General features: G+C 34.0%; 2 protein-coding genes across 12 annotated transcripts in view; one reads left to right on the top strand and one right to left on the bottom strand.

The window, feature by feature from the left end:
- LOC146995977 (uncharacterized) overlaps positions 1-18,636 on the bottom strand; it is a 220,863-nt gene that overhangs the window by 96,894 nt on the left and 105,333 nt on the right. For 9 of the 11 annotated variants that reach the window (XM_085822472.1, XM_085822478.1, XM_085822468.1 and 6 more), the window contains one exon: positions 17,197-17,334. The exons of 1 other annotated variant lie outside the window; for it this stretch is intronic. Coding sequence is in view for 3 of the 10 variants with exons in the window: in XM_085822478.1 (XP_085678604.1) it covers positions 17,197-17,334 (138 nt within the window). In the remaining 7 variants the exon portion in view is untranslated. Of the gene's footprint in view, positions 1-8,226; positions 11,066-17,196; positions 17,335-18,636 lie in introns of those variants that run through there. One more of the 11 variants, XM_085822479.1, reaches the window with a different exon arrangement.
- On the top strand, positions 1,412-8,226 carry LOC146995979 (uncharacterized). Its single transcript, XM_085822492.1, has 2 exons — positions 1,412-1,546; positions 6,762-8,226. The coding sequence occupies exon 2, from the start codon at positions 6,798-6,800 to the stop codon at positions 7,326-7,328; it is 531 nt and encodes a 176-aa protein (XP_085678618.1). The 5' UTR covers positions 1,412-1,546; positions 6,762-6,797; the 3' UTR covers positions 7,329-8,226.

The raw sequence follows: 18,636 nt of genomic DNA, 5'->3' as shown, positions 1-18,636 counted from the left end.
ATCTGACTTATTCTAAGGCATTTTTTTAAAGATTAAAATATATTTTAAATATGCGTGTCGCAAAGGGTTAAACCAGACTTAAAAAATTTGACAGAAAGGTATTTTTTTATAAATTTTGTCAGTGTTTTAAAAGAAAGGCAAAGATTTCCTACACAGAATTAAAAGCGTTCTGTTGCAAAGAAATCAGAACTTAGTATTAGTTCTGGTGAATTGGGGGGGGGAGAGTTTAAACATAATTTTGTCTGTATTTTGAATGACAATAATTTTGTCTCGGTCTTTTAGATGGTTTAGTGAAGCATGTGAATCTGAAATTTATGAAAAACTGGTTACACAATTATAATATTTTATTACAAAAAATAATAGTAGGACTGGAAGGGAATTAACTTTTTTCCTTTCCTAGGTATGTAGTGTGAATATGATCTGATTTGCATAATATATTTAGCCACTGAGTGAATAAATTCCTACTAGTGCCAGACCTGGTCAAAAGACATGTTGCCATTCATACATTACTGCATTCATTGCACTGTTTTTTAAATGATTTGTTTATTTTCTTTACAACAACTATGTAATTCTGCAAAACTCAGGAATCATGCAAACATGTGCCACAGAAAGTGGCCTAAAATGCTTGGTATAAGGATGAAGTAACTTCTTTTAGATATGTTGTGGTTTATCTTATTTGGAAAAGTCTAAAAAAATATCATACCAATTTAACCCCAGAACAGCCGAGAGATGGCAGCACATGATTACAGACCACAAAATTCTATCCCAAGATTCTCAAGGAGAGAGTCAGTCGTCGAACGCGCGCGATGGTGCACGTGTGTAGTTTGGAGGTGAAGATGAAATAAAAATTGTTAAGTTTGATATGTTGAATCTAATTTGATCTTCCTAAATAATTATCATAGATTCTTAACAATGGTGACCCGGCCTTGCAGCAACCAAGCGTTATTGTTTTAAACTAATATTTGCACGGAAAAAAAAAAAAATTTCTCTTTTTTTTACATATTACTTGGGACTTAGCCACGTGACTGGAAATGACTGAAGGAACAGCAATAATCGGAGCAGTAAAGATACCTGTGTACAACTTCGCCGATCCTTCACTATGGTTCACTATGTGCGAAGCAACATTTGAATTGGGAACACCGAAAGCGATATCGGAGTCTCGCACGAAGTATAATTACATTGTTTCGCACCTGCCCGCCGAAGCCGCATCAATTGTGAGAGATGTAATCAAAGCCCCCAACTCCACGGATCCTTACAATCACATTAAAACTGAGCTAATCAAGCGGTGCGGAGAATCGACGCATCAAGAAATGAAAAAACTCCTCGGCGGCGAACAGTTGGGAGATCGCCGGCCAAGTGAACTCTTACGCATAATGCGACGACGCGCTGAGTCATACAGCATTTCCGATGAACTAATGCTAACTGTTTTTACAGCATACCCCGAGTTTCGTACAGGTCGATACTCGCAGCGAACACGCCTTTAACCTTGGATAAAGCTGCGGAAGTTGCGGATCGTGTCATCGATGTATCACCATCTCCTGTAGCGGTAAGTGCCACAAATATTTGTTCTGCTAATATTTCAGATTCCATTGAAGAACGTTTACTCGCAGAGATAAAAAAAATTGCACGTAAGAATCGATAATATCTCGCGTGATCGTCGCCGCACTCGTAGTCAGAATAAATATCGTGGCTAAAGAGAACGCAGCCCCTCTCAAAATAAAAACAAGTTTGATACCTGTTGGTACCACCTTAAATTTGGTGAGAGAGCTATAAAGTGTACCCCGCCCTGTAAATTTTCAAAAAACGGCCCAGGCGAGGCATAGCGGCGACTACAGCCTTGCCCTCCAATTCTCGTCGCCTTTTTGTTAGAGATGCGCGCACAAATGTCAACTTCCTCATCGACACGGGTTCTGACGTATCTATAATTCCAGCAACAACATTGCAAAGGCGAAATCGCATCCAAATGACCCTTTCAGCAGCAAACACTACACCAATTTCCGTCTACACTAGCCAAAATCTCTCCTTAGACTTAGGTTTAAGACGCATATTCAGATGGACCTTTCTTGTCGGCAGTGTTTCAACCCCTATTATTGGTGCAGATTTTTTGTATAATTTCAACTTGATGCCTAACCTCCACACAAAAAGATTAATCGACGGTAACACTAATCTTGGCTCTAAATGCAGTTTACGAGTTAGTGCAATACATTCAATAAAGACAGTATCTGGCGACAGTATATACCATAAATTATTATTAGAATTTCCAGAAATCACAAAACCACCCCGTGCTGACCAAGAAATTAAGCACACAGTAGTGCATCACATCCAAACCACAGGACCTCCCGTCACTGCTAAAGCACGACGTCTTGCCCCAGACCGCCTACGAATCGCCAAAGAAGAATTCCAAAATATGATAGAATTAGGCCACATTCGTCCTTCAAAAAGTAACTACGCATCACCTTTGCATATGATCCCTAAAAAGGACAGCACGGAATGGCGTCCTGTAGGAGATTACAGAGCCCTCAATGCACAAACAATAAAAGATAATTATAACATTCCTAATATCTTAGATTTTACTTCTGAACTACATGGCTGCAAAATTTTCTCGCACCTTGATTTAATTAAAGCCTATCATCAAATCCCTATACATCCTGATGATATCCACAAAAGTGCTATAATCACCCCCTTCGGCTTATTTGAAAGCTGTCGCATGCAATTTGGCCTATGTAACGCTGCAGCCACATTCCAAAGATTCATCGATGAAGTTACTCGAGATTTAAAATTTGTTTATGCATTCGTAGACGATATATTAGTAGCATCTAAATCTGAGGAAGAGCATATCTCGCATCTAAGAATACTTTTTGAAAGATTGCAAAATTATGGCCTTAGCCTTAAACCTTCTAAGTGTGTTTTTGGTGTTTCCTCAATAAATTTCTTAGGTGTCAAAGTATCTGAAGAAGGAACAGAACCCCTGAAAGATAGAGTAGACTGTATTTTGAATTTTCCTAAACCTACTACCATAATTCAATTAAGACGCTTCTTAGGTCTATTCAATTTCTATAGACGTTTCGTTCCTAGAGCAGCACACATATTAGCACCCTTAAATAAATTTTCAGAAGGTATCAAAAATAATAAAAAGAGCAGAAAACCTAAACAAAACGATCCCAAAGAAACACTTCAATGGTCTGAGGCTAGCGAACAGGCATTTACAGATGCCAAAAATTCACTAGCTACCGCAACTCTTCTTCGTCACCCAATTCCAGGAGCCAAACTTAGTATTTGGGTTGATGCCAGTGACCTGGCAGTTGATGGTTCCTTGATGCAACTCAACACAACCAACTGGGAACCGATTGTATTCTTCTCTGTTAAGCTCACCAACAGTCAACAAAAATTCTCCACCTATGATCGAGAACTATTGGCCATTTACACTGCGGTGAAGAGATTCCGGCACATGCTCGAAGGTCGGAACTTTATCATTTTCACTGATCAAAAGCCTCTTATCTACGCCTTTAAGCAAAATCCAGAGAAGTGCAGTCCGCGCCAATGGCGTCGACTTGATTTCATTTCTCAGATTAGCACTGACATTCGTCATACCAGTGGTGTTAATAATAGCGTTGCAGATGCATTATCCAGAATTGAGATAAACAACATCTCAAATTCCTCATTTCTTGATTTTGAAGCCTTTAGTCACGCTCAGAAAGCTGATGATTTACAAAATCTGCAAAACAGCAATCATTCACTAGAAATAAAGTCCATGCCCAGCCCAGTGTCAGCAACAGAACTCATCTGTGATGCATCAACCGGAATTCCAAGACCTATTGTGCCAGCATCTTTTCGTAAAATAGTGTTTGACCATTTTCAGAACCTCTCGCATCCAGGAACAACAGGATCTTGCAAATTAATTTCTGCTCGCTATGTTTGGCCCAATATGAAAAAGAATATTAAAGACTGGGTAAAAAGTTGTGATGCATGCCAGCGATCCAAAGTTCACAAACACACAAAAACACCTCTGGGTACATTTGCTACACCAGACGCACGATTTTCTCATCTGCATGTGGATTTAATCGGACCCTTGCCTCCTTCAGAGGGCAAAATGTACTGCCTCACCATCATCGACAGGTTCACCAGATGGCCTGAAGTGATACCCATCGCTGATATGACAGCAGCAACAGCATGCAGAGCCTTGTTCGAAGGATGGATATCCCGCTTTGGATGCCCATCTACCATCACCACAGATCAGGGTCGCCAGTTTGAGTCACCTCTGTTCAGTGAGCTCACACAAATTATGGGAACAACAAGAATTCGTACTACAGCCTTTCATCCCCAAGCAAATGGCTTAGTAGAACGTTTTCACAGAGTCTTGAAAAATTCTTTAAAAGCCCATGAAAACCCAAGATGGACTGAATCATTACCAACAGTTCTCCTTGGCATTCGAGCTGCTGTTAAAACAGACATACAAGCATCAAGTGCTGATCTTGTGTATGGAACTTCACTAAGACTTCCAGCAGATTTATTTTCCCAAAGTGCCCAAAATACAACTCCATCTTATGAGTATGTGCAGAAACTCCAGGCACAAATGCAGCAGTTAAAGCCATTTCCCAACCAAAATCACCAAACAAGAATCTTTGTGCACCCAGAATTGCAAAAGTGTACACATGTTTTCCTTCGTGTGGACAAAATAACACCACCGCTCACTCAACCATATACAGGTCCCCACAAAGTCATAAGTCGAAGCGACAAAGTTATAAAAATATCCATAAATGTCAGGCAAAGCAATGTTTCCCTAGACAGAGTGAAACCTGCATTCATATATAATGATGAAATACAACAAATTCCTCACGAGCATGAACCTAAAGTCCCAGGAAATACTACTGGAAACTCTGTCAACAATTCCAAAACCACAAAATCTGGATGAATTGTGAAATTTAGCAAGAGACTCATCACAGAAATTGGTTAACTTGATCATAATTACTCTTGAGTTACTCGATTTTCAATGTTCATCATATCACAATTATTCTCTACAAATTTCAGAACTGAAAAACCTTTATTTTCATTTATTCATGTCAATTAGATTTAACCTGTATTACTTTATTTTGTTTTCTACTTTTATTTAATTTCATGTATGTAAGTGATTTCAGCAACTGACACAACCCAGCATCCCAATTCCCTTTTGTTTATGCTATGTATGTGTAAATACTGTCGTTCTCTCACTTCGCTTGTTCACTGGGGGGATACTCTTGTTGTGGTTTATCTTATTTGAAAAAGTCTAAAAAATATCATACCAATTTAACCCCAGAACAGCTGAGAGATGGCAGCATATAATTACAGACCACAAAATTCTATCCCAAGATTCTCAAGGAGAGAGTCAGTCGTCGAACGCGCGCGATGGTGCATGTGTGTAGTTTGGAGGTGAAGATGAAATAAAAATTGTTAGGTTTGAAATGTTGAACCTAATTTGATCTTCCTAAATAATTATCATAGATTCTTAACAGATATTTCACTTGTCACACAGAAAAAGAAAACTCAAAATAATTTTCAATTTTTTTCTTAAAATTATCCATTTGCCTTATAAAATAAATATTTAATTAAACTAAATTTTAAAATTTACATTTCCATGTGCATATTATGAAGATTATTATTATTTTATATATACATACTGTATATATAAAATATGTAGACCCAGATTTAGACTAAGCCTCATATACATTTACTTCTCCCCCCCCCATTTCTTCTTTCTTGGTCTTGGTTCAATCCACAGTAAAACTGGCATAATTTTTTTTTTATGCCAGTTTTACTGCATCCTTTCCTTTAAAAGTACATCCTTTCCTCGAGTTTCTAACGACGTTTTGTTCCTAATGACCATTTCCTTGTTGCCCTAAAAATATGCTTATTTTGCTAAATGGTTTATCCAGTTCTAACTGTTTGCATGTATCATATAATAACAGAGCTGTGACAGACACATATACTAGTGTTAAAATATTTTGTTCTTGATGTGAAATGCCATTCATGTTACAATACTGAGGATAATAATAAAATTTACATGTCTTTTTTTTATTATATGCTTGCCTACCTACTGAATTTAATTTTATATTATCATTTTTATTTTTCAAAATTGTATTTTAGAACGCCCCTCTCATTCTTTAACTTCATTTTTCTTTACTTTGAAATTCTTCATTTGAGACATATACAATTTCCTCCAATTTTAGTACAAAATCGAGGGGAAAAAAAAAGTACCTGGAAAATCTTAGTAACGATGGTGAGGTCCAAATTAAGTTAGAAATTAAGCAATTCATTTCACAGCTGCATTTTCAGCAGTGAAATTTCTTTTAAGGCTCAAAAATGTTACAACTATTAGGTGTTTTGTTAGAAAAATTCTGTGTTTTAATAAATAAATGCATTATTTTCTTGACGAAAAGGAATTTCTTATAATGCTTTGTATCCATATTGTTAATTACTGGACATGCATTTGTTTTTTTATTTAATTCAGTTGGGGAAATATTCAACCACATTTTTCTGTATATCTTGCATAGAGATTGCTCATATTTAGGGTTTTCATAGATGCTAACTCTACTGGTTTTCAATCACGTTACAAAAATCTCCAGTTTTTGAGATTTCATTGTTGACAGCTGTGGATTTTCTTCAGATGAAAAATAGACATTTTTATGACTTTATTGTTTATCAATTATTTTTGTATGCTTTTGTAATTTTTTTTATTATTAAAATATTTTCCCTTTTACAAAGTTCTAAACTTTTTCTTTTTTCAGATTTACCTCACCGATGATATCGGAACAACATTATTGATGTTTGTTGTATTCAGATCTGCTTTCGACGAAATAAATTCAGGTAGTGAAAAATATTCATATGCAGATTTATTTACGCTCTTCATAGAACGGGGATGTGATGTTAATGCCACTAGGTTGGGTAGTACTGTTCTTCACTTGGCAGTTATCGAAAAACAAGAAATTTTAGTGCGAAAATTGCTCATTTCTGGAGCTGAAATCGACAGGCGTGATGAGTATGGTTTTATCCCATTGTTCTATGCATGTAGAAGAGGTAGCCAGAGATTTGTGGATTTACTTATAATTGCTGGTGCTAAATTATGCACACAGAATTGGAGAAATAATTTGATAATCTCTGGAAATGAAGAAAGCATTAAGATGCTTATATATATAAATGATAAATCCAAGCAGTGTCATACGCTGGAAAACTTGTGTTACATTAGTATCAGGAAAAGACTTCAGAATGTAGAAAGAGATGCCTTTCAACTGGGTTTACCTCCATTATTAATAAGACGCTTACAACTCAAAGACTGTTCTAATTATGTACGATGATTATTCTAATTATGTATGATGTACTGAGTTGTAAAGTTTAATAAAGGGAAAAATATTGCTAAGTATGCATTTTCCTTTTTTGAGGGGGCTGAAATAACACTTCTTTTATTATTTTACATTCTTACAATATTTGCTGTCATAATTTATAAAAGTTGCGCTATATCTATAGTATAAACAAGCAAGAAGAAAGGTGTGCATATATCATATGTTAACAACAAAACAATGCACAAATGGAAAAGTTTGTAACCCAATAAAAGCACTTTTGTTATAAATAACACCAAGCAAGAAATAACATTTGCATGGAAGGAAAGCTTTTTTAGAATTATATTTAAATTATCTGCGACAATAAAAGCATGATCAAGTTTTCTTGCCAATTAACAGAACCAGTCCAGTCCTCCTGTATACAGATTTGGGAGATATTTTAAAATTTTATTGCCTTTTAGTCCACTTTCACATTACTTTGATTACCATTAAAAATTAACATGAGTCCGGCCTCTGAAAATTTACATCTTATTCAAAAATTACAAATCTTTGGATAAGATTACAATCACAGATACAAATCTTGTTCAAAGAGTTGAAGTTATATATTTAATTATTTATATGACTTATCGTTATTATCGTTGCTAGAATATTTTATTTTGATAATTATATTTTACTTTTATTGGAGCTGGAATAATGATTGCAGTTTGTGTTTTCCAGCAGTTAATTAATTAAACTAAAAAAGTATTGCTTCTTATCATCTTTCGTTTTTTAATATAACCGTTACATGAAATTAATTCAGTTTCAGAATCCTTACTTCTTCAGAAATATTTGCAAGAAATTTCTGAAACAAAGTATACAAATGATTTCAAATGCTAAAAACTGAAAAATTCGAATAACTAGATAAATAATTATAAAATAATACAGCAAACAATTTTTAATGCCTAATCTTTTATACCTAATTCATTTTTAAAGCATCAACAGTCCAAGTCTTCTCAATTTTACTCACAAGATAAATATGTATTACTATTATTTTGGCGTGTGTTTTGGGGTTTGGCTGTATTATGAAACGCTAATACCACACAACGTAAATTGTTGGTACATCACATGATATTCTTCCGAGATGTGAAGAACACAAGTCCGGCCCACTCAGTCTCTTTCGTGCAAGGTTCAAAGAAGCCACTATTGAGATTGATGGAAGAAATTTTTTTTTGTTAAAGTATATTTTGCCAAACAGATCTCTTCTAAATATCTGATATCACGTAATAGAAAATAAGGTAGAAAAGAAATCTCATAGTTTTCTGAATAGAAGCTCAACGTTAAGATAGGATAATCATTCTTTTTATAAATAACAGAGGTCGCTTTCAACACAAGTGCCTCAACAAATCACTTTGCTGTTAGTTTTCTATCGCTGATATCTGTCACCGTTTTTCCTTTATACAGAACAACATGTCTCAGGTATTATAATTATGATACTAAAAAGATTTTTTAGAAAGTTTTAGCATTCATCCAATAATCATGTAAATCACAGCTCAAAATAGCTCTTTAAGCTAAATCATTTAATAACAGGTAGCACATTGAAATTCGGACTGTCTCGTTTAACTAACCAAAACCCTCAAGTAACTCGAAACTCTCCTTCCCTCCGAAAAAGCCAACAGTAGAAACATTTCTAAGAAAACGACTCATGTTCCATATACAGAAATTTTGCCTGGGACCTAATAATAATTTAGAGTTGCTCTCTGAGTGTCATGTTTGTTTATACTCTTTTAAATTTTGTTCCACATAAATGTTTCCTCAGAATTGTTACAACATTAAGCATTTCCCCCCCTAACTCTTATTCAGGTTCACTTGGCTCTAGAACTCAACAGCAGAAACTCAGTATAATCACGTATGTGTCAAAGTACTAATTACATCTCACTTGATATGAGCTGGTAAAGCGCGTGGAATGAAACGATATTTAAGATAGTAGGTGCTTGGAAATTTATATCGTTGGTCCTTTGGTATTTAATTAGGAAAATTCTCAAGGATCCATTGTGGAAGTATTTCAGATTACTGAGAATTACCTGCTATGTGCAGTATCCTTATATCTGCATCAAGGTATAAAACAGGCCCTTTAATTTCTCTTTCAAAGTTTCCATGTAAACGTGGATTGCAGATAAAATTCAACTAGTTTCAAAAGAATAAAACTTGCAAATTTATTTTGAGACTAGCGGAAGTACAAGTTGGATTGAGAGCAATGCATCTAACAGCACAGATCTGTAATACCGCTATAATCCTTCTCTAAAAACGATAAAAAAAAGTACAATTCACATTCATACATTTTTCAGTCTGATGCGATATGGAACCCACATAAAAATTTTCGATAGAAAAATAAGCTAATTCTGTTTCATTATATCAGCAACAATGGCACGCAGTTTTGAATGATTTTTGTTTTTCTTATCAAATAGTCCTAAAAGCTTAATTTCCATTCAATATTTCACCTATAATTAATTTTAGTTGATTAAATGTGGCAAAATCTTGACCTTTATTCATCAGAAATTAATAACATGAACAAACAAACATACATTCTTCTTTATATGTATAGATTTTGTAAAACTTACAAATTTTTATTAAAAAACTCCATGATTTGAAAGCGAGCGGTAGCAACACTTCGAAATAAAGCATTTTTATCTCCAAAGCTCGAGACTGTTGCCACTCGGAAAAATGTGTGCGAAAATCAGCGCTTTCAGAGTTTCTAATTAGTATGTCAGCTGATTAAATTCGAAAGAAGATGGGACCAGTCGAAATGGCTTACCACGGATTTTTGGAATCGGGAATAATGTATTTAATGTTTGGCAATTCTATTTTTATTTCATTGTCAAACTTAGAAATTTTTTATTAATAATCTCTAGGATTTGATTGCGAGAGGGTTGCCACTCGGAAATATTAGGGCGAAAATTATCATTTTCCCAAGTTTTTAATTAATATCTCTGATTTTAGCTACTTCATTTTGGAAAAAAGTGGTGGTCGACCTTTGCAAGACCCAGAAAACAATTGTAGAAAGTTTGGTGAGAAACGCACAAATTTTCTTCTTTATATATATAGATGGTGTGAAAACAGAGTTGTTGTGTTATCCAGCTACATTGACCTATGAGCAGCCGTGCAATAACGATGCTGAACACTGGTACTTCGACCTGAGCTCGATTCTAGACAGACGGGCTGATTGCATCGGCGTTTTCATGATTTGTCTACTGTTTAAGGAATATACTAGCTAGTTTCCCTTAAAACTCCTTCCAAGAAGACATTTCCCCTTAGGCAGACAACCCATGCATGCTTTGTCGTAATCAAATAATATACATATTATGTTACACAAATCATTTTGCCAGTGGGTATATTTTTGTCTTAAAGATATAAATTGAACGAATAGAAAACCTCATTACTTGCAACCGTAATGTATAATCAATACATTGTAAATAAAGGTTTCTCTTCGACAGACTTTCTTCAACTACATATAATTAAGTAAATATTTATTTGCTTGTATAATACACTGCTGACAAAAAATTGACAAGAAATGCAATATTGAACGTTAAATAAGTACTTGAATTTCATTGCCATTGCAGAAAGGAATACTGAAGTATCATACAATATTATCAACGCAACTGGATATTCTTCACAACTACACATCAACAGCATTCAGGGCAGAGATACTTTCTTGATTTGAAAAGATGTGTCAAATAATGTTGCATCTTGAAATTTTCCAAAACAGATAAATACGTCATCTTGAAAGACCCAAATAGAATAAAAGTATTGTTTTAAAGCTGAGAAATGTAAACTTAAAGTACATGGGCATTTGGCGTTAAAAACTATAAACGGCGAATCACTTTTCAAATTGTTCCCACCCAATATTATCGCCCTATATTATATTTAAAGAAATTAAATAGTGAAGAATCTGCATAAATGTATGTATATTCCTCGCACTGTAAAATAGCGTAACCTAAAGCCATTGAAATTTGGAATAACGTAATCTTCCATAGAATATGGGCATGTGGAAGCCCTAGTTTGAATTTGAAATTTGTTTTATTATCAATTTCTTGTTCAGAAACACTTCAACGTGTTATTGACCAAAACACTAAACGATTTGAAGCAAGTAGTGGCAACACTGTGCGAAAGAAAAACATTTTTATCTCCAGGGCACGAGACTCTGTATCGGAATTTCTAAAGATATACTCATTTAAAAATTATTTTGTGATATTGCTGTTGAACTGAGTTTCATGGTTTGAATACAAAGAACATGATATTTAAAAAATAAGGAAAACGTTAAAAAAGTAATTTAACGCAATTAAATTTTTAATTAATTTAAAATCTGAAACCTTTGAATTTTTTTTCTTACTGCTTTTAACCTTTTTTCCACTTTTCACTTCACCATATTTCTTCATTCGCCTCATATACTGGTGATTATTTTATTGTCGGCACACATATGCAGTTTCCAGTGACATAATAATTGTTACTAACGCTGAATACTGCAATTTTTTTATTTCATTTTACGTAATATTGACTTTCATAGACTAATATGGTCTTTCGTTGTGTTTTGCATCGGAACGCATATATATTATACGAATCACAGCCAACTTATAAGGAGATTTTGAAGTATAGAAGATATTCCTCGTTGAAATCGTCTCTGTTAAAGACAAGTCTGAAAATGCGAATGTCGTCCGTTTTCAGACATACAAAGATAAATTTTGAAACATTTTAGAAAATTATCGAACAGTTTTGAATCGAGCATGAATATTTATTCCTATAAGTTATTGTACAAAACTAAGCGGAGAGATTCCAGATGAACGTTAAAATAACCAAAGAAATAGTAGAGCAGGTATTAGTGCAATCGCGATGCGCGTGTGAAGGGTCACAGAAATATGGCTCCACACTTAACCATTGCGGTCGCAGTTCAAAGCTGGCTTTCAGCATAATAAACCTCATACAAATGGCAACCACTTCAATCGAAATGAACATTAATTCATTATTTTCTCAAACTTCGAAAGTAACTCAAATTTTATGGGGTCTAATCATTGCCGCTGAATTTATTATAATGTTTTATGTATAAAATGTCAAACAAGTCAGCAAATTAACTCGATGTTGCTGCCATTACTTTAATGTAGGGTTCTTCAACCCGTAGCCCGCTGAAGGTGTTTTAGTGGCCCCACATTTGAATTTGAAGAAACATTGAAGAATTTTTGATTTCAAGAAAACTTGCCTTGTCAGCTTTTTCTCGTAAAAAAAAATCCCTCCTATTCTTGATATTTAAAACATTTTATTGACATGCCTCATATTATTTGAGGTAAAATTTTCTGAAAATGACGAATTTTAGGCAGTTTGCCTTATTTGCAACGGCAGTGTATCTGTGATGAAGGAATACAACATTAAGAGATATGATACTAAGCACAGTGAGACACATTCTGCACTGGAAGGTCATTTTCGAAGTGATAAGGTGAGTGAATTAAAATCAAAACTAAATTTTCAGCAGTCTTTCTTCACCACAGCGAATAAAGAATATGAAAATAGTGTTCGTGTTAGTTACGTAATAGCAGAAAAATTGCTAAGGGTGGAAAACCATTTTCTTATGGAGAATTTCAAAAGAATGTCTTCAGAGTGCAGTTGATGTACTTTGGCTTTCGAGTCATATCGAATATTAGCTTGTCTGGTGTGACAGTAGCCAAGCGCATATAGGATCTCGCAAGAGATATATTCAGAAAATTAAAATGTAAATGCAAAAAATTTGAGTCTTATTCTGTAGCGATAGATGAATCGACAGATGCAACAATTTAGATATTGCACAAGTAACCATTTTTATTCGTTGCGTTGATAGAGACTTCACAATAGTAGAGGAATAAGCCAGAGTTGTTGCACTTAAAAGTACAATACGAGGAATGGATTTATATTCCAGTCTGACACAAACTTTGGATAAATGTAATGTTGACTTCGGTAATATATCTGCTATAACCACGGATGGTGCTACATCTATGACTGGAGACAAAATGAAATTAAGAACATTACTCATATCTCATATGAAGGCTAGTGGAAATAATACTATGATGATTTTCCACTGCATCATTCTTCAAGAAAATTTGTGCAAGAAGTTATTCTCAAACTTTGAACAATGTGATGAGTGTTGTTGTAAAAGTGGTTAATTTCATTCGGTCTAGAGGACTTAATCACAGGTAATTTGAACAGTTCTTGATTGATTTGGAAGCTGAATATGGTGATGTTATGTATTATGTGGAAGTACCTTGGTTGAGGCCACTCTTGTTTGATCTTGTCCACTCTTGAAGAAAGATGCTTCAGCGTCTGTTTTGTTTGAAGAGCGAAATTCAACAATTCATGGAATCTAAAGGAAACTCTATTCACGAGTTCAGTGATGAGATATGGTTGAGAGACTTTGCATTTCTTGCAGACATTGCAGGTCATCTCAATGATATGAACTACCGCTTACAGGGAAAAGATCTACCTATATTAATTTAGAAGTCAAACAACGAAAATCAGCGTTATATTTTCAAATATCGCAGGACTAGTTTCGATGGTTTTACCGAACCATCATATTCAGCTGCAAAAGAGCAAATGAACGAGATAAGATATAATGACAACATAAGACAAGAAAAGCCAGGACAAGAAACAAGCTACTGGCGCCATTTGTTGAAGAAACCAGAACTAAAACATAATTTCTTTAAAGGCTGAAGGCAAGTGGATTGGAATCAGGGTCATTAACTAGAACAGAAAGATTTTTTTAATGTGAAATGCCTCTAGAAAATCCAGTTCACCAATGGAAGATGCTTTTTGAATAATTTTGGCAGCAGAAACATTTAAATTGTGATTTTCATACCAACAATGTTGGGCAACAGAAGACTTCTGTGTTTCCTTTTTCCTAACATATGCCTCTTGTTCTTTAACGCGAAATTTTAAGGCTCTCTTAGTTTGGGCGATGTAATTTAAACCAAACTGGCAAGGAATCCTATAAATACCCCAGGAATTCATATCCGGAATGGGGTCCTTGAGTATAGAACTCGGAATTTTATTGATCGGAGAATAAATGACCCGAAAGTCAATTTTCTGCAAAATACGTGCAACCTTATAGCCAATTGATGGAAAGAAGGGAATGGCAACGGAATTTTTATAATCTCCTAAAACAAGAGTGGGCTTTTTTGTGTGTTGAGATGAGAAGTTTTTAACTGCTTCATTAATAATGTTGGGTGAAAAGCCCCTGTCAATAGCTATCGCTTTTAAATAATTTAGTTCTTCATCAAAGGATAGTTTGGAGGAGCAAACTTGAAGAGCCCGGAAAACATAGGAATAAAATGAAGCTAACTTTTGTTTAGTCGGATGACATGATTTGAAGTGAGGTGGAAGGCTTCAGTAAACCGTAGTACTGAAGATGGATGTGTTTTGCGTGACTAGAGTGTCGAGAAACGGAAGAGATTTTCAAGTCTCAAGTTCAAAAGTGAATTGAATAGCAGGATCAATGGAATTCATTGTTGAAAGAACTTTATTTAAATCATCTTTATTACCTTCAAACAGGGTAAAAGTATCGTCCACTATATTTGTTCGACGTTTTATTGCGTCTTAATTAAAAGATCTACTTGTTCATAATCTTTGTTATATTGTAAAAAGCTTTTAATACAAAATTAATCCTCTGGGAAAGTCAATAGTTAAATAAGAATCCCACTCACTTTTCTAAAATTGGTGGAGTGTGCAAAGAACTCTACAGCGTGGAATACAAATAATTATGTACAATGCATTTCAAATTTCAATTCAAAAGCAGATTTTGTGATTTTCGTAAAAATGAAATTAGATTGTTCTCCTTACCATTTTCAGTAGACGTTGCAAGTGTTTCACCTGAACTTCAATTAGAATTTATAGATTTAGAGTGTGACTGCAGTAAAACACAAGTTTCTTGAAAATCCTACACTAATTAATTTTTATTCGAAGTACGTGACCGAAGACAAGTATCCAGGGAATTCGTAAACATACACACTTCTTGTCTTCTTTCTTTGGCAGTACCTACATATGTGAACAGCTCTGTAGTAAAATTAAAATCCTAAAATCGAAAACAAGAACACGGCTGACAAACAGACATTTGGAGGAAACTCAGCAAGACAGATTAAACCGGATATTGAAGCTCTAATCAAGCAAAAACAACGTCAAATTTTACTTTAAAACTAAAGTATCTACCATATCCCGCCAGTAATGTAATTTGTTTTCTTTTTTTATTGTAAATGCATTTTGTAACATCGTTCCGTACAATCATCTTTACGCTTTTTTTTTCATAGTTAAAAAAAAGTTCCAAAACGTTTTAATTCAATTTCCATTTGATGTTTTGGTTCCAAAAAGTCATATATATATATATATATATATATATATATATGCAAATCTGTAACACTATATCTTTGGCTAGAATGAGTTATAGTCTTACAAAACAAAGCTCCCTTTTTTATAAATTTTCAGACTACACTATTTTTTTGTCAGACACGTGGCCCGCGGATCTTTATGAATTTATCCATGTGGCTCTCAGGCGTGAAACGTTGAAAACCCCTACTTTAATGGAAACATGAAATAATACAAAATTTTAATTTCTTAAATAAATGTTTGATTTTTCTTATCAGATATCGTAAGTGACAGGCAGTGGCGGCTTGCCATATGGATCAGGCAAATGACTGATTTGCAAGTTCATCATTAGATGTGGGAATTAAAGCAAATATGTGGAAATATATTAGTAATTAATTTATCTAGCTTAATGAGCTGCATGAGGTCTTCAGGTGGAGAGGTAAAGTGTGATATTCTTTGGGGAGGAAATCCCATCAGTCATGAAGTTCGTAATTTCTTGATCCAGAGGGTTGTTAGCTGGAAAAACGTTTGGCTTGAACTGATTTTTGAGAGAGTTGGCAAAAAGCTCTGCTTTTTCTTAATCAGTGCAAGCAGTATTCTTGTTTCTGGCAAATATTTTAAAATTTAATGGGGACAGCTAAAGGTTTTTCTTTGAAAGGAAATATAAGCAGTATTGATATTTGAAATCACTTTCAAACTTCTATACAGTTAAATGTTTGATATAAACACTCTATTCACTTCTCAACCCATAGTAAACATGTTTCAGTCAAAGAAAAATAATCTGCGAAATTATTTTAATTGTAGATATTGGAAAAAGTAATTCTTCCATAAAACAAAAAATATTTTAGATTCCCATTTTTAATGACTTTACATGGAAAAGAACATTACCATCTTATAAAAGCATGTCATATATCAGTATAATATAAAAATTCACTTTCCTAGAAGGACATAAAATCTGCAAAAATTTCCAATGCTGTTATTTTATTTATTTTAGATATCATAGACCAAGAAGAAATTGCAGCATCTCAGATGCTCATTTAAATCGTCAAATCGTTTTTCCTAGAGAACTACAGTAGTCCCTGAATACAGTTGCAATACATTTTGCAACTGTATTAAAAAAAAAATGGCACTCAAAAGTCAAATTTAGCATCATGTAAAACAAAAACGTCTGTTTTTAGCATGCAAAAATTCCACAAAAATTCATAAATTCAATTCAACTCAATAGAAAAAGACTTTCATAAAGGATTTAAGAAAAATGTCTTATTTATGCAGTTAGGAAGCATCTTGTGTCATATCATAGTCCTTTCTCAGCACAAGGGACAAAATTAATTTAATAACAAAGGAATTCTGGAATGCTTGTTGCTAGTTTATGAAAGATTCCCTATTAACGCAATTTGAAATTAACCAGGCCTTTTCTAAAAAGAGTTTGTTATTGAGAAAAGATGGAAAAATTACTATTCCAAACGTTTAGCTTATAAAAGAAAGCTGTTCATGAAAAGTACAAAAAGAAAAAGTTAAAATAAAGTATTAATTTTACCCAGGTCGCTCCTTGGAGGCACATTTTGTGTCTCAGTCCCAACTCGAGGGGACATCGGTGGTGTCTCCTCTGGATCCTCACATCACCTCCTACGCCACCAGGTTTTGAAACGACAGGGAGTCTAACATCCTGCCTGGCCTAAATTACACAGTATTATATTATAATTCGTTTAAACAGAAGAATTTGTAAAGAATACTGTTCAGCAATTGTAAAAACTACAATATGAATTATAATAACATTAATACATACTCTTTTCTTACAGAAATACTCAATGGATCAAGAAAATAGTTAGCATCATAGAAATTAGAGATGAATTTATTAGCCCAAATGGGCCAATAGTCTTGAAATGCAATTTTTATGTTATTTTACTTTAACACATTTACTAGCCTATGGCCATTCGAAAAAATACAAGATAATTATGTTTTAAAGTTATTTGGTCTCCTACTGATGAATAAACTAAGACATTAAGAAACAGATTAATAATATTAATAACAAAGCAATAGATTAATTTTTTTAACTTTTGAATATAATTCAGTTAAATAAAAATTCACAATATAGCTAATTTAAAACATTTAATTCATGCAGAATTATTTATAATATATATTTTCTCCCTTTTTAGGTATAACCATTGTTCCCATGTTAGTCTAAACGCATATTCATCTAGCTGCTAGCACAGACTCTTCATCTAGTAATGCTACCGAATGCCAAAGATTCATGTTACAATCTCGAAGCATAGGTCACTTCCATAACGTTCAATGAATGGTTTCTAAACATATTTGTCCCAGATGTCAAAAATTATTTAAGTAAAAAGGGATTGCCTTTTAAGACTCTTCTTTTAATTGAAAATGCGACTATTCATCTTCAAGATTTACAACACAAAAAATAGAAATTGTCTTTTTACCCAAAAAATACAACTTCCTTATTACAGCCATTGAATCAAGTAATAATTCCGACTTTTATGACATTGTATATCAAACAAACCTTTGGGTATATTTGAGAAAAAATGGAGAATGATGAATCTCTTACACTTATGGATGGCTTGGAAGAAATTTACAATCTTACATTGTGTTAAGCATGTTGGACTGCCATATACTGAGATTAAACAATCAATGCTCAACGCATGCTAGAAAGCAATATGGCTGGATGCTGCTAAAGATGAGAATGATAGATTTCCATTAGAGTATGAATATTCTCAGATCACTAAATTGGCCCAAACTATAGGAGGAGAAGGTTTTTGAGGATTTAGCTCAAGCACATATTGAAGAAAAAATGGTTGACGAAGAACTAAATGAGGATGAGTTAACATGATTCCCGAAACAAATAAACATGACGAAGACCAATTCGTACCAGCTGCATTCACAGCTAGAGTCATTAGCGTAGGACTTGAATTGGGAAGAAAATTAGGTATCATTTTTTGCAATATGACGCAAATGTTGAACG

This window comes from Stegodyphus dumicola, chromosome 8, assembly GCF_044657685.1.
Source record: "Stegodyphus dumicola isolate Sdum_Otavi_A_Nest chromosome 8, ASM4465768v1".
Classification (NCBI taxonomy): domain Eukaryota; kingdom Metazoa; phylum Arthropoda; class Arachnida; order Araneae; family Eresidae; genus Stegodyphus; species Stegodyphus dumicola.
Note: the sequence above shows the minus strand (reverse complement) of the source record. Positions and strands in the feature narration are given on the sequence as shown.